This window comes from Trichoderma gamsii (genome assembly GCF_001481775.2).
Source record: "Trichoderma gamsii strain T6085 chromosome Unknown Scaffold_2.2, whole genome shotgun sequence".
Classification (NCBI taxonomy): Eukaryota; Fungi; Ascomycota; class Sordariomycetes; order Hypocreales; family Hypocreaceae; genus Trichoderma; species Trichoderma gamsii.
The window spans coordinates 435,651-451,152 of NW_020171339.1; the positions used below are offsets into that span (position 1 = coordinate 435,651).

General features: G+C 51.4%; 5 protein-coding genes across 5 annotated transcripts; 3 read left to right on the forward strand and 2 right to left on the reverse strand.

The window, feature by feature from the left end:
* Positions 1–1,050: 1,050 nt before the first annotated feature.
* Positions 1,051–2,325, forward strand: TGAM01_v200671 (hypothetical protein; the record flags this gene model as incomplete). Its single annotated transcript, XM_018807522.1, has 3 exons — positions 1,051–1,138; positions 1,417–2,136; positions 2,219–2,325. The coding sequence occupies 3 exons, from the start codon at positions 1,051–1,053 to the stop codon at positions 2,323–2,325; spliced, it is 915 nt and encodes a 304-aa protein (XP_018659332.1).
* Positions 2,326–3,343: 1,018 nt separating this feature from the next.
* TGAM01_v200672 (HypA protein) lies at positions 3,344–5,139 on the forward strand (the record flags this gene model as incomplete). Its single annotated transcript, XM_018807521.1, has 5 exons — positions 3,344–3,457; positions 3,684–3,984; positions 4,080–4,500; positions 4,563–5,015; positions 5,064–5,139. 5 exons carry the CDS (start codon positions 3,344–3,346, stop codon positions 5,137–5,139), a joined length of 1,365 nt encoding a protein of 454 aa, XP_018659331.1.
* A 78-nt stretch (positions 5,140–5,217) lies between these two features.
* TGAM01_v200673 (periodic tryptophan protein 2) lies at positions 5,218–8,154 on the reverse strand (the record flags this gene model as incomplete). The annotated part of the gene is made up of 3 exons (XM_018807520.2): positions 5,218–7,804; positions 7,883–7,995; positions 8,137–8,154. The coding sequence occupies 3 exons, from the start codon at positions 8,152–8,154 to the stop codon at positions 5,218–5,220; spliced, it is 2,718 nt and encodes a 905-aa protein (XP_018659330.2).
* Positions 8,155–8,990: 836 nt separating this feature from the next.
* TGAM01_v200674 (hypothetical protein) lies at positions 8,991–10,404 on the forward strand (the record flags this gene model as incomplete). The annotated part of the gene is made up of 4 exons (XM_018807519.1): positions 8,991–9,095; positions 9,212–9,374; positions 9,459–9,769; positions 9,826–10,404. 4 exons carry the CDS (start codon positions 8,991–8,993, stop codon positions 10,402–10,404), a joined length of 1,158 nt encoding a protein of 385 aa, XP_018659329.1.
* An 855-nt stretch (positions 10,405–11,259) lies between these two features.
* Positions 11,260–12,928, reverse strand: TGAM01_v200675 (serine/threonine protein kinase; the record flags this gene model as incomplete). The annotated part of the gene is made up of 4 exons (XM_018807518.1): positions 11,260–12,060; positions 12,136–12,418; positions 12,485–12,604; positions 12,735–12,928. The coding sequence occupies 4 exons, from the start codon at positions 12,926–12,928 to the stop codon at positions 11,260–11,262; spliced, it is 1,398 nt and encodes a 465-aa protein (XP_018659328.1).
* Between the last annotated feature and the right edge of the window lie 2,574 nt (positions 12,929–15,502).

The window sequence follows — 15,502 nt, forward strand, 5'->3', positions numbered from 1 at the left end:
TTTGATGGAAATCTGTAGAACCAAAAGGCAATGAGAGGCGTGGTTGGATCTGGTGCTGAGAGAAAAGTAATATGAAAGTGATCATCTCATATCATGGAGCACACCCAGATATGCTCCATCTATGAGATATGTGGCGTCTAACAATGCTCCAACAGCTCTATCTTGTCTGCCCCTCGGCAATGTTATGCATGCGGTTTCATCCCACCAATGGCTTTTGGGAATCATATCTTTGTCTCTTCTACAAAGGCGGTGTCTGTGCTTACTGGACCTTACAGACATCGAATCTATTGGCTCCTCTCCGCAGCGAATCACACGCATCAACATCAAAGCATGGAAAGCGGCCTTCGGGTGGCGTTTTGCTCGCCGTGTCTGGAGCAACCTAGCCTCATTCTAGCTCTTGATTCTTTTTGCTTCTCCTCTTTCAATTTTATGCACATCCGAAGTGGAGCGTGATGCCTAAAAACTTTCGGTGACCTGCCTCTGCCATACAAATTGTATGTTCTCTTCAAGTACCAGATCGCCCCAAAACTTTTTTTTTACTCTTCAGGCTCCAGGTTCTCCATCTTATTTTTTTTTCTTCGAACGCCTGCAGCGGACCCTTGCGCTGCAAGAGCTTTGACTTAGTAGACCCTCCGCCAAGCTACAGCGGGTTTAGTGGCTCCCGCTTTTGCCATTTCCGGCCCAAGCACGCCTGCAATACAGGGATCCAGCGCGCCAGTTGACAAGTGCTAGGCAAGGTACCGCTACGCAAAATTTCCATTCTGCAAGCTCCTGTGAACTGAGTCGACGTCGATTTTTTTCTCTTACATACACAAGCTCTGCCTGCATTGATTTGTTTGTTTGTTTACGGCCCTCCACATATTCTGTGCCTCCGTCGACGAGAGAAAATTTTCTCGCCTTAACCCAGTTAACGTCATCTGGGTACCTGTAGCTAGCTAGTTCCACCTTATAAAGAGGCAGCGAGCTCCCCCCCCTCAACAAATCTCCCTCCTGCATCAAGCATTCTTTTCTCTCTCTCATTTTATTCAGTCGCAACACACAGCCGCCAAAATGTCTGCTGAAAACATTGACAACCCCATCTCCTACGAGCAGCTCGAGGATCTCGAGGATGATTTCGAGCAGGTTGAGCTCGAGCTCCGTAAGTTTTACCTCTGCTACTGCTCAATCCAGGCCAGCCCTCTCCTCTTTGTTTATTCTGGTGGTGAGCTGTTGCGCATGCTTCATTCTGTCTTTTCCTGCTGGAATCGCGCGATCCGCAAATGAGCAGCGTCATCAGTCCACCTTGGCTCTCTTTGCTCGAATCTCTCTTGTCGTGCAAGCTAGTCTATATGAGCACTAGAGCTAGAAAGAGGAGGGATTTTCCTTGTTCTTGCTCTTTGAGATCTTCAAAGCTATGGAGTGCTAACAAGCCTACAGTCCGCCAGCAGGCTAAGCTCACCAAGGACCTGTACGCCAAGCGCGCCAAGGTCGTTGCTGAGATCCCCAACTTCTGGCCTCTCGTCTTCGAGCAGGCTCCCCCGGATATCGACGAGTACGTCCAGCCGACTGACTCTGCCGTCCTGCTGAGCTCCCTCGTCGACCTGTCTGTGGAGCGATTCGAGCTTCCCAACGGCGACCCCCGCAGCATTGCCATCAAGTTCGAGTTCAGCGAGAACGAGTACTTTGAGAACAAGGTTCTCGAGAAGAAGTTCTGGTGGCGCCGCAACAAGGATGGCTGGGCGGGCCTCGTCAGTGAGCCTGTCAAGATCAACTGGAAGGCCGACAAGGACCTGACCAGCGGCATGCTGGACCTCGTTTACCAGGTCTGGGAGGACGACAAGGCCGGCAAGGGCGATGACACCGAGGCCAAGAAGAAGCTCAAGTCCCAGATGGAGAGCACTGGCCTCGACGGCGTCAGCTTCTTTGCCTGGTTCGGTTTCCGTGGCCTCAGCATCACCGAGGAGGAGAACCAGGCTGCCCTGAAGGAGGAGGAGGAGAAGCGCAAGCTCCGCAAGGCGGGCAAGGAGATTCCCGACGAGGATGATGAGGATGAGGATGATGATGACGACGAGTACGAGATGGAGATTTTCCCCACCGCCGACGACCTTGCCGTCTGCATCGCTGAGGATCTCTGGCCCGGTGCCATCAAGTACTTCTGTGAGTACATTCACGCCTCTGAGAATTCTTCGGAAGAATCAGACGATGAATGAGTTCCAAGCGCTAAGACAAAACTCAACAGTGGCTGCCCAAGAGCAAGATGCCATGAGCGACATCGACTTTGAGTCTGACGAGGAGATGGATGATGGCGAGGAAGACGCCCAGCCCTCCAAGAAGCGCAAGGCTTAAAGGTTCTCACTGATGATTTAACGACTTTTCTTTTTTCTTTTTAAAAAAAAAATATTCCCTCAAAGGCTTTTTCTTTTATACAACATAACATACCAACCCCCTGCTCTTTATCAACAAGACTATATACAGCTGTTGGGAACCGGGATTTAAAAACACATCTTCATGATGACGATTTTTGGAAGGATTTAAAAAAATGGGTGGACTGATAGGACTGGGACGCGAGCATGGTGCTCTCAACTTTTACTCTGATCTTAGAATGAGATTGACAAAATACTACAAGACTTGCTACAGAGTTTTCATCTCTGGCAATATGCTCTGATTCTCTTCCCATCTACATGTGCCCATCTTGATTGCTGTTAGTTGTTAGCTCTTACGGCTACTGGCGTTTGGCGTCGGATCCAACTTGAGCTCCAAGATGTGCCTAGTAGCTTATGATGTAAATGTGACATTTTCATACCCCAAATTCCCAAACCAATTCCCCTACATGCCATCATTCTAGCCGTTAACGCTTTGCCGTCTCGCAATTCGCACTTCCCATTTACTCTAAATAAATGCCGAGCCGAACGTTTAACCCCATTTTTTCACAGCACCGCAGCCAATCCGCAGCCCAACAATTCGAAACCATGTGAGATCGCCAACTTAAACGGCCATCACCGGAAGTCCGAGACGCATCCCACATGCAAACAGCGGCCATCAGTCAGCCTTTTGCAGCGAAATTTGTCAGCTTCTTGGAGATGCAACCTCTTGCTGGTTTTGGGTTGCAACATTGAACACTTTGGATTGGTTAATTGGTGATGCAACGACAAAGAGGCACGTGGCGTCTAATGCAGTGATATCGCATAAATTGTGCCCGCCCCGTCTGACGATGCAAATGGCATCTGTCTCATCCGCACTGTTATCGAACACGCGACAACGAGCTGGTTTCTTGCATGTGCTTGGATACAATTCGACACGTTTATTTCGACGCTATCAAAAGATTCTGCCCTTCTTTTCAATTCGAAATCGAGCTGCTTCGACAATGGCGACGCCGTGGCAGATTCGCGTTCCCGCTAGCGATACGGGGGTGTTGAAGTGGAAGCAGACGGATGAGGCTGCTGCAAAGGTCTCTGAGCTGCTGCAAAAGGATCTCGAGGTATTTACTTAGAAAAATTGATTGAAACAGAGAATGGCAGCTAATTAGAAATACAGAGCCACCACGTCTTTTTCAATGCAGAGGGCTTCCATAATCATGTACGCTTATGTTACTGCTTTTCATTCAGTCTCCTCGCCTTTGTCACTATTGAGATTAAAGACACATCTTGCGATGAAAGCTCAGTCAACCGCTGCGAATGTAAAGAAAGCTAATAGCATACAACCAGATCGTCCATTTCCTCCTCACCCTCTACGCCACCGGTGCATCTCCCAGCACGCTTGAAGAGGCATATGCCGAAAACCACTCTTACCAAATCAAGGCCATGGACACTCACCCCGGCGTCGTCGAGGAGCTCAAGAAAGGCTGGACGGAAGACTCTCCTTATCTCGGAAAGGGGAAACACTACCCCGATTTTCTCAAGTTCTTCCAAGATGAAATTGAAGCAAAGGGGTGGGAAAAGGTCCTTTTGGAGTATGTCTTTAAGGAAGATGAGAGGAGCGAGACCATCTTTGGACGTCTTTTTGCTGGTGCGTATCTTATCAATCCATCTATACCATTTTGGAGAATGGATATCTCAATGAATGAATGTAAACGGGCTGAATGGGTAATGGCGATTCTTCAGGCTTCCTCCACCCCCTCATCCAACTCATGTACGGCATCGAATGGCAGCAACCCGCCATCATCGCCGAAGGCCTCGCCCAAGCCGCCGTCCACGAGAACCGCGCAGGCGGGTTCCTCGTCAAAGCCGAACAAGCCGCCACTGCCTCCTCACACGATACGCCCCCCTTGCCGGAGCTCTTTGAGTCTGTCCAGCAGTTCAGCGAGAAGCTCGCCACGAGCGCGCGGTTTGACGACAAGAACAAGATTTACGACGGCATCTTTGTTCGTGCGCCGGATGAGGCGCTGGAGTTTGTGAAGCAGGTGAAGGTACATGAGGATGAGCTGGATGAGAGGCTGGCTGAGATGGTGCATTCGTGCGCGTATGTTGCTGCGGCGGCCGCGTTTCATCCGCCGAATAATCCCAAGTTTGACTTCTTTCTGATGTAAGTTTTTACTTTTTTACCACGTCTCTCTTCTTTTGCTCACAGAAACTTCTTCCATTCAGTCACCACCTCAACTCGACCCCTTTCTTCGTCACCCTCCTGTCCTTCCCCTGGCTCCGGCCCTCTCAAAAAGCCCGCATCCTCGAATGGAAAATCCGCCTCGATATAATCCAATACATTGCTCGAGGATGTCCACCGCTCCGTCTCGACGCCATCAAGTCTTTCTCTCCAAAACAACAGACTACCAGTTCCGCCACAAAGCCGGCTGACCTGCTCCCACGTTTCCACGAGATTATCGATGACGGGCACACCATCAAGGTCGTCCGCGCGCTGCTAGTTGCCCAGGAGCTGTCTCAAAAGTATGCTGGTAGGCCGTGGATTCGCATTGCTGATGATGAGACGTGGTTGAAGGTTCATCAGATTCTGTTGCAGAGCACGGAAGGCCCGCAAGAGCCTGCGTTGTGGGTGAGATCTGCTGGGTTTGAAGAGGCATGGGAAAATGTTCCCAAGGAAAGGTAAGGGTGAGATAAGTTCCCTTTGTAACAATTTGAAACTAAACAAAGGAATGAAGAGCATAAGGATACTGATCATGAAAACAATGTGAACCCCAGGGCCAATCATACTGGCGCGCGACTTTAGGATATCTTTTGTATTTTTATGTAGTCTAGTTTTGTAAATGACCCAGTTATGCTTCCTATTTCAAAAAAATTCAGGAGTTTAATCCATTCCCATCCACTCATCTTCTCCATCCTCGTCAGACTCGCCGGACTCCGCCGCGCCATTCATGACCGCATCAATCGTCTTCTGCTGTGCACTGGTCAGGGTCGCATTGCCATTTTTCTCCTCTTCAACCTTATTATTATCGGCCTGGCCCAATAGGTAATCCACCATGTACACGTTCTCGTCAGCCAATCTCCTGATTTCGTCCCTCATCTTCACCACTGCACGCGAGACCACTCGCAGCTCGACATCTACCTTGCCGCGATTAGCCGTGAGCCAGGCGCCGTGCTTGTCGACCAGCGCCTTGATCCACAACAGGCAAAATTCGATGTGGGGAGATTCTTCTGTCTGGGCAGCGACGAAGCGGAGGAGTCTTGGTACGTAGACAATGGGGACATCGGATACGACGAGGGGAATGTCGGCTGGCGGTACCGCCTGAAAAACTCTCTTGATGAGACCAGCTTCGTTTAATCGGAATGCCATCACCAACGCTTTGAGATAGTCCTTTTCGTTTTCCAATACTGCCAAAGTTGAAGCAGGCGTGATCTCGATGTTGAGATCAAATGGATCAAACTGCAGAGTGTGATCTAAGCTATAGATAAGGAGACCCTCTGTAGAAGCAGCGCAAAAGGCGGATCCGGCAGGCGAAAAGGCAACGCCTGTGACGCGAACTTGTGGCTTTCGCTTTCTAGCTGAAGGATCTCCGCCACGCTTCGAACCAGGTAGGCTTGCATCGAACCGGTCTTCGCGGTCGGATGCCTCTCCTTGCATGTCGATATCGTCAATGGCACCGGCTTCCGTTAGATACTTGCTGTTGAGGAACTCTTGAGTTCCGGATAGAGACAAATTCACGCTGACTGTAAACTTCTTCAGTAGCACCATGGTCGACACTGAGTACAGGCAGATGTATTTGCTGTTTCCACCGGCCAACAGGCAGCTTCCGTCGGTGCTGTAGCGTATTGTGCTAAAGCTCTTGTTGCCACCAATATTGGCAGCCGTTCTCCGGTCTGATGATTTTCGTCCGCCAGACACGTCCCTGCGGCCATCGAGACCCGCCGTCTGCTCGGCCTCTGATATTGACCAGAACGTCAACTGGCCATCAATAGTTGAAACGGCCAGCTGAAGGGAGTCCGGTCGGACGGCAATGTCGAGAATATCAGCCTGAAGCTGCAGCGGTTCGCTCGTCTGGGTTCTGTCAAAGATTGACCATATTCGTGCAGTCCTGTCCCAGCTACCGCTAACTAAGGAGTTGCCATTTGGTGTAAACGCCAAGGCAGACACGGGACCGTCGTGTCCTGCTAACCGATCAAGTAGCTGACCGGTCTGTACAGACCAGATGTGAATATCGAATGAGTCCAGTGAACCTGCCGCAACTACCTCGCCGCTGGGATCAACAGACATGCATGTAAAGGACAACCTTGTTGGGGCCGTAAAGGTACGGAAGTTTCGATATCTGATCAGATCCCACGCCCGGACTGAGCCGTCAAGACTTGATGTGAACAGAACGTTTCCCTTCTTGGCAAACTCGCATGCCGTGACGGCACTAGTGTGCTCCGTGAATGTGACGATGCAAAAGCCAGACTCAATATCCCATACTTTGATCTTGCCATCATCAGCAGTTGTGATGATTCGCTGTCCATCCGGAGAGTAAACCAGGGAGTTTATTGAGTCGAAATGGCCCTGCTGTTTGAGGATGTAGGATTCGGACTGCCACTCCCAGACCAACAACTGCCCCAATTTGGAGGCACCAAAAGCCAGCCACTCTCCACTCTGGTTGATTGTTACAAAGTCGACGTCGCTTTGAGAGATGCTGAGCTTATGAATGTTGTTGAAGTCGGGCATTTCGTAAAGGCTGAAAAGCCCGTTGGACATGCCAGCCACCAAGAGGTTGGTTTCCGCGTGGAAAAAGGCACATCGCACATGTGCGCTACCTTGCATAAAGTAGTGTCGCTCAACAATGCGCCATCTCATGTCCGATTCATCGTTGCTATCGTCATCATCCTCCATACGGTCATCTTGCTTTGCGGAATTGAGCGGTTTGACGTATTTCCAGTTGAAGACTGCACCGTCCTTGCTGACCGTATAGATTGTCTCCTGGTCAGCGGAAAACCAGGCACCAATCACGTTTTGCTTATGGCCACCAAGAATGGTGGGAACGAAACCCTCTTCAGGCTCAACACTCCATATCCTTGCCGTCAAATCCTTAGAGGCTGTCAGGAAGAACCGGGAGTCGCTGGACCACTCGATATGCTGTACTGAGTCGAAGTGGCCGGTGTAGGTGCGGCGCTTTACGAAGGGGGCGAATTCAAGCTCTCCCTCGGCATTTGTATCCGGGGTCGAAGGAACGTGCCAGACTTCGAGTTTTCGCCCCAAGCCCACGACAAAGTATCGCCCTGAAGGCGAAAATGAGAGCGCTGTGACCTGCGACCGGAAGGAGAAGTGATAGATGGATACACGACGGGGAACGTTGGTCAAGATCGCATGACCCTCATCGTCAACGGTGAGAAGGAGATTGCCGCGGGGTGAGAGGCCGATTCGAGCAATGTTCTTGCGATGGGCAAAGGGCAGAGTGTGGGATTTGTTGCTGTTGTATCAAGTCAGTCATACAGTTCAATGTTACTAGGGGAGGCACTGCTTGGGTACATGCGCCGGCTTGACATACTTTACCAAGTCGAAGATAGTCACGCGATTTCCGACGGGTGAAAAGAGATGGGTGCCATCTGGACTGAAGACCAAGTTGCCCTGGCAGTAGACAGTGCCTAGCAAGTTGGAAAACTAGGAAGCCTCACGGTTAGCACATGGTCCAGATTTCGTTTGAAGAAGATGGAAGTTGCAAATTGGATCGGTATAATCAACAATCGGGCAAGATTCAGGACCGAACAATCCGGAATTCATGGTGATATCGCAAAATCTTACCCTAAAATCGGTCTTCATTGTCGGCCACTTGCCATGATCTGGTGGAATTATACTATGATGTGAAGCTCTTTCAATGCCCGGCGCAGTCGCATCAAAAAATCAAGCTGCGACTTTCTTATCGATACAGACCCATTGATTTTTTTTTTCTTAGCAAGCCAAGTCAGAGCGATTGAGTTAAGGCGCCCGGCAGATACTTTATTCCGCTCCTTAGCATTCAAGCCCACCATGGCACTTGTGTGGTACGACGGTGCTTTGAAACGCATTGACCACCTCATCTCATCTGTCCTGTTAGAGCAGGTACCAGTGACCAAACCGGCAACGATGCTGCTGCCGCTCAGTGCACTTGATCCACCAACAGCCCACTGTACCCAATACTTGTAGCCACCGGCCCTGTCCTGCCCGCTCCATGCTCCGTTAACACGAACTGCTCACTTCACTTCCACGCAAATGGCAGAAAAAAGGAGACCGCCCGCCTTTTGCTCCTGCCTCGCTCCGCCTGCTCTTGCTTTCTGTGTCCCCCCAGTCGGCCGCACCAGCCCGCTAAGCCCAATCAGCCAAGAGCTGCCACTCGCCCAATCAGCAGCGCCCAGCCCCTGGCCAATTCTAAGGTGTGGAAAATTGGGGGATACGACCGCCTCAACCCCTTCTATCCCCTGAAAGTTCAAGCTCAGCAAGTTGGAACCTCCACTCTGTTTTGCCTGAGCAGCGCCAACGGCCACTTGTGAATATCTTCCTCCTGTCTCCGTTTTTGCTCCCATTGCTGCAGCTGTCATCGTCTGCCTCCGCCCTCTCGCTGGTTTCTCCCCTCCATTCTCGCCCAAGACACCCAATCCGTAGCCCCTCCACATTGCAAGATGGCTCCCGCAGCTGCTGAGAGCGCCTCACCGATTGGCATTGCCAATCTGCCCAACCAGCGACACAAGATTGTCGCCAAGCGCGGTGCTGGCTTCACCATCATGGTACGCGATTGTCCCTCTATTTTGCCGTTGACAAACGCGTATACGGCGTGACTACAGCACGATGTTTCTAGCTCTGTCTGTTTCTGAGTAACTAACACGCCGACTTGAATCGTTAGGTTGCTGGCGAGTCTGGCCTGGGCAAGACCACCTTCATCAACACCCTCTTCTCTACCACCATCAAGAACTACGCCGATCACAAGCGCAGACACCAGAAGCAGGTCGACAAGACGGTTGAGATTGAGATCACCAAGGCCGAGCTGGAGGAGAAGTTCTTCAAGGGTAAGGGCTAGCTGCCTAATTAAAGGAGACTCTACGTTTGGTGCAAGACGATGTGCTAAAAACTACATTTTTGACTCTTTCTAGTTCGATTGACTGTCATTGACACCCCCGGCTTCGGTGACTATGTCAACAACCGCGATTCTTGGCAACCCATTATCGAGTTCCTCGACGACCAGCACGAGTCTTACATGCTTCAGGAGCAGCAGCCCCGCCGCCAGGACAAGATTGATCTCCGTGTCCATGCCTGCCTGTACTTCATCCGCCCTACCGGCCACACCCTGAAGCCCTTGGATATCGAAGTTATGAAGCGCCTCTGCTCACGAGTCAACCTGATTCCCGTGATTGCCAAGGCTGATACTCTCAGCCCAGCTGACCTGGCCAAGTTCAAGCAGAGAGTATGAATATGAGAAGCCACATGTTTTCCACGCGCAAAGTTTCTAACGATTAATAGATTGTGAGCGTCATCGAGGCCCAGAACATCAAGATCTACCAGCCCCCTATCGAGGAGGATGACGAGGCTGCTGCCCAGCACGCGCGTAGCCTTATGGCCGCTATGCCGTTTGCCGTCATCGGCTCCGAGAAGGACGTCAAGACCAGCGATGGCCGCATCGTCAAGGGTCGTCAGTACTCTTGGGGTGTTGCCGAGGTCGAGAACGAAGACCACTGCGACTTCAAGAAGCTGCGATCCATTCTGATCCGCACCCACATGCTCGATCTTATCCACACCACTGAGGAGCTTCACTACGAGGCCTACCGAGCACAGCAGATGGAGACTCGCAAATTCGGCGAGGCTCGACCCCGGAAGCTCGACAACCCCAAGTTTAAGGAAGAGGAGGAGGCCCTGCGAAAGCGATTCACCGAGCAGGTCAAGGTCGAGGAGCAGCGCTTCCGACAATGGGAACAGAAGCTCATTGCTGAGCGTGATCGTCTCAATAAGGATCTCGAGCAGACCCACGCCACAATCAAGCAGCTGGAGAACGAGCTTGAGGCTATGCAGGGAAATGCCGTCCGAAGCCACGGTCGCCGATAAATCATCTAATGCCGGCTTTCAACCACACCATGCTGGCGTTGGAGTATCATGATCTCGGGGTTCCATCGGTCTGCCTCTCTCTTGCTTTAGATTTAAAAGGGTGAAGGCGCCGGCTATTGAATGCCACTGCGGTGGCGCTTATTTCATGCATATTCTGAGCGGCTATTGCCACGGGAAGAGGCGAGGCGACTATTTTTTGATGAGTTGTTGAGGTTGAAGGATTTTTTTATTTATTGTCCCCCTTCGGTACTGGTGCTAAAACTGTCACGGCGATTACTCCCTGTGACTTTGACGGTGGAACAGAGCAACATTTAATGGTTTGTTGCCCAAAATCAGCGACAAGGGGGAAGAGTGCCAGAAGTTTTGATAATGTAGCCCTATTTTATTCCTCTTTTATTTGAGCACCTCCTATTTCAGACAGTTAGGCACATTTTCTAGTCTTATGTAATTGAGTCAGTTGAGATACCAGTTTAATATGGCAGCCACTATTATGCGCGTTGAATACAAAAGAAACAACAAGGTATAGGTACTCCTTAAGGTGGTTGTCGGACATTTTCCATCCCAACTGATGGATCCGGCAACGAACAACAAACGGCGTATGTAAGACCCAGCCGAAACTCCTTGCCAACTCCGATAGAATGAATCGGTAGCTACTATAATACCTAATAGAGGAAAGGTCAACGAAGAAATCAAGACCAAAACACAAAGAAACTTTCATTATCCATATCGCCCGCCTGCTTGAAATCCTTCTCCCCGAATATCCAAACTGCCCGAGGCAAGAAGCAAGGCAAATCAAAAGAACATAAAAAGAATAAGAAGAAGAAGGAGAAGGAGAAGAAGAAAAAGAGAAAACGCCTAAACAGCGTCCATGCTAGCTCTGGTGGTGAGTTGCTCGTTTTTATTTCCAAGCCTCGAAATCTGCAAGAAGGCGTCGACGCCGTACCCTTCCAAGCTGTGTAGGTTCAAAGAGCCAGCCCAGTACTCTGCATAAACGCGGCTCAGGGGTAGGCCCATACCAAGACGCAAATTAGGGGGCCGACTGGTGAGGCTTGATAGGGAGCCTAGGTACGTGGGCGCTTTGAGGTCTGCTCGGCCAAGCTCGTCGGTGACGTGCAGCTCCTGCATAGTGGCGGCCATTCGGGGCACCTGGCCGAGGTTCTTGAGGCGCTTCTGGCTTTGGGGGCCCTTGCTGAAGGACCAGAGGTAAGGGAGCTCCTCGCGCGGGATGCCGCCGCCGCGGTCGGATATGCGGATGATGACGTGCTCCTGGGCTTCGCATATTGTGACTTCGACGGGAGGGGGAGGAGAAGAGGCGTGGTCGGACTGTTTCTGGTGGTGCTCGATGACGGCCTGGACGGAGTTGCGCAGGAGCTCGCCGACGATGTACTCGAGATGGCTGAGGATGTAAGGGAAGCTCGCGTTGAGGTGGCCGTCGATTTTGATCTCGGGGACTTGGACGTCAGGTCCGTTTGTGGTGCGGGCGAGCTGGGTGACGGCTTTGGCGCAGCGACTTATGACATCTTTGGCGAAGCATTTGATGAAGACTTCGCCAATAAAGTCGGATTCGGAGAGCTTGGCGCCGGGAGAGAAGTAGGCGGAGTGGAAAGTTTCCGTGAGGGAGAGGTGCTGCTCCGCGATGACTCGTCTAGAGATACGCTAATAGGGGAGAAGGTGAGCTTCGATGATCATAAGAGTAGATAAAAAGAGTGAAATAGCATCATTCTAGCTTACCGATCGGAGTATGACATTCATAAAGTGGTCCAGCTCTTTTGGGTCCATAAGGCCGCCGCACTCGAGGATGCCCATTGCGAGCTTGGGGATGACGGTCAAGTGGCCCTTGAGGTTCTGGGTGATGACGGCGCAGAATTTGTCATTGTCTTCCAGAGTTTTGATCTCTTTGAACTTGCGGAATGTGTCAAAGGCATTGTAGTAGAGCTTGTAGACCTCTTCGATGTGTCGGTTCGTTACGACGACGTAGGGGAGCTTCTGCATGTCGCGGATGCGATGCGCTATTCTGTAGGCAGCATGTCGCCACGGTCAGCATCTCTTCATAGCTAGCAGACTCATGGCAGCTACATACCTGACTGGAAGCTCGGTGCGCACGTAGTTGGCAGAGCTTATCAATCGCGACTCGGTCAGCGAGCGTCCAAAGACCATCAGCTGGCGCAAGCTGATTGGGCGCGCCTCCTTTGCAACCCATCTATAACACAGCAGCAGTAGCTTTGGTTAGCGCACATGGCAGAGCTTGGATGAAAGATGTGTGTAGCGCGAAATCATGTTCGCCATAGAAGTGCAGAGATTTGGAGATGGGGAGTCATGGCAGAGCTTACTCGTCCAATACAGAAACCGGGCGCCACGTGCCATTCGCTTGGGCCGCATTTCTCGACTGTATCTTGACAGGCAAAGCTGGATGTGTAAAGGTCGTTCGTGGAACTGCATTATTTGAGCTGCAAGATGCCGCCAGGGCCGAGAAGTTTGGGGGTCGACATCGTTTGCTGTGGCAGCGCAGTGCTACGGAGAACATGCCCGCGGTTCCATACAAGCACCAGAGGGAAATCCTTGAGTGGAGGTGATGACGCCGGTGACGATGCTGGGGCGGCGAGCGATTGCGGCGGCGAGAGGCGATGAGGAGCGCGACTGAAGCGAAGACGCAAACAAGAGTATGGCGGTGAATATGAAGAGAATCTTAGACAACGGAGATGGCTTCTCTTTTTTTTTTTTTTCTGCGGTCTCAAGTCAAAACGCCCTTTGGAAGCCTGTTCTCCGAAGCATGTGCCGGTAGATCAGATGCTTGATGTTTGGTCAGCCCAAATCCTGGTCGTGTAGGCCCCACAGACTGCGGTATCGGCTCCGAGTGGGCGTAGGCAGAAGGCTGGGCAGATGAAGAATCGCAGGCGGTTTTAGCAATATGTTCGGATTTGGATTAAATGAAGGATTCTCAGGATGCTATTGTACGGATATTTCAAGAGGGCTGGTGGTGATTGGAGCTTGGAGGAGAGGAGTAGACGGGGGAAGTTTGGGCGTTTATATGGCCCAGAACCTGCTTGCTGCTAGCGTTGTAGAAGCCGCTGGAGAGAGCTCCAAGTTGGCTTTGCTGTACCTGCAGCACTACGCCACGGGCGTCTACAAGGGCGTCTGTAGACACGCAAAAAGGCCACATGCAAGGCAGAACAAGTTGTGGCAAACCGCCCATGTATACCTAAAGTATGCAAGGAGAGGCAGAAAAGAGCAGCACGCACCGCTCAATATGAAACGAAGGATTCTGGAGCAAGCCCAAAGCAAATTAATTAATTCATCAACGCCAGCGCTGCTGCAATGCCACGCTCGCAAAGAGCACATGAGCACATGAACACTCGTGCCGTGCCGTAACCGTCGCTTATACGCAGCATGAGGCGTGATTCAGGCTTCCAGCATCGTGTTGTAGCCTCTGTTTGGTCGAGAGAAGCGCCTCCGTAATGCTGCCAAGCCGCATTGACTCACTCATGGCGCTAGCTTGTCGTTATTAATGTATCAGGCTCTCTGTTGTTTCCATTACTTGCACACTGCCATGTAGTGTGTTTGTATTAGGTATGCTGAGACAAGCAACATGTCTGCCAATACCAAGGTACATTAAGCACCAGGTGAGGTGGGCAGTGGGGTAGCTCGGAATTGCTAGCAGAGCTGTACTCGGCTCTTGCGGGTCGATGCCGCGGAGTTGGGCTGGCGGGACAGGCCAACGCTGCCCTAAAGTACCTGTGCAATCCTCAACTTCTACCTGTGTGAATTATAGAGCTGGCACAGGTAGGGTAGTGTTGGCCAGCGGGACATGCGTAGGTCTCTGCCCAGGGCTGCTGCAAGTTGCGGCGCAGCAGCATTATCGAGCGTTATCGCCAACAAGCTTAAATGGCCATACCAGCTTGCAAAGCTCAAACTACGGCAGCTCATCATGAATAGGTTCAAAGCTACAACGAATCAAAAGGTTCAACTCAACAGCAAGTCCTTCCAATTGTATATGCTGGAACTTTGATCTGCCCTTTTGCCTTGAAACTCCTTATCTAATTGCCACCTGAACTGAATCGACTTTCTCTTACACCTACTGGACAAGCCCAAGCTTCAATCTTCAGTCAACTTGTTCCCCCTCCTCCACTCACTGCTGCAGCCTCTTTCGGCTACTGGAGCCCCTCCACATACAAAAGAATGGAGCCGCGGCCACAAAGCATGGAAGCACCGCCACTGACTCTTCTCATAAAAAGGCTGTTGTTAATGTCCAATTCACCGAAACTTGTTCAGCCTTTGCAGCTCTGTGCACCTGTACGTACTTGTAGTGTGATTTCGCCGCCGCTCCACAGAAAGAACCTGGTTACCGCGTGAGTTGCCAGAAAGAGGTCGTTGTGCTCCATAACAAGAAGGAGAAGTTACCTATATCCTAATACACAGGAACGAAAATAAAAGGCACGAAGTCACTGACCCAGATTGAATTCTCTCTCTTAGTTGTCAAGAAGTCCCATCGCCAGCTTAATGCTGCTGTTTGCAACTCTCAAGCTCAATTCCAATCCCTTGTCCGCCTCTTGTCCATCCCGCCACAGCTACCCGCTTCGCTGTGCAACTTTTTTTTTTTACTAAGACCTGGCCAATAAGACACTGCGGCGCTGTGCTCTTTTCCTCGTAATTCCAATTCTTCTGACCTCTTCATTCTCCTTGCCGTTCCAATAACAAAAACCCTTCTGGATCTGTCTGTGTCTCCAACCACTGGCACAGCGCATTCAGTGGCCACCTCGTTATAGCCCCTCGCTGAGGCTGCTGCCGTTGCTCCCGCTGCGACTCCCCCCAAAATCCGTCAGCACGGTCGACTGCCGCCACACACACGCGCCTTCTTCGGCTCCCATCTCCAAGCCCTGCACCCCGCCAGCGCTTTGCAACAGCTGGAGCTCCTGCACGTTCCTGGCCCTCAGGTCGGCCTCTTCTGAAGTCATGGTACGTCTCTCTTGAGTCTTCCTTCACATTGTCGTCACGTCCAGGCCAAGTCGGCTTCGTCCATCCCGCGGCCCAGCAATTGTGTACAAGGCTTTGGCCGCTCGTCGTCATCGTCGTCATCGTCATCGACCTCGACATCGTCATC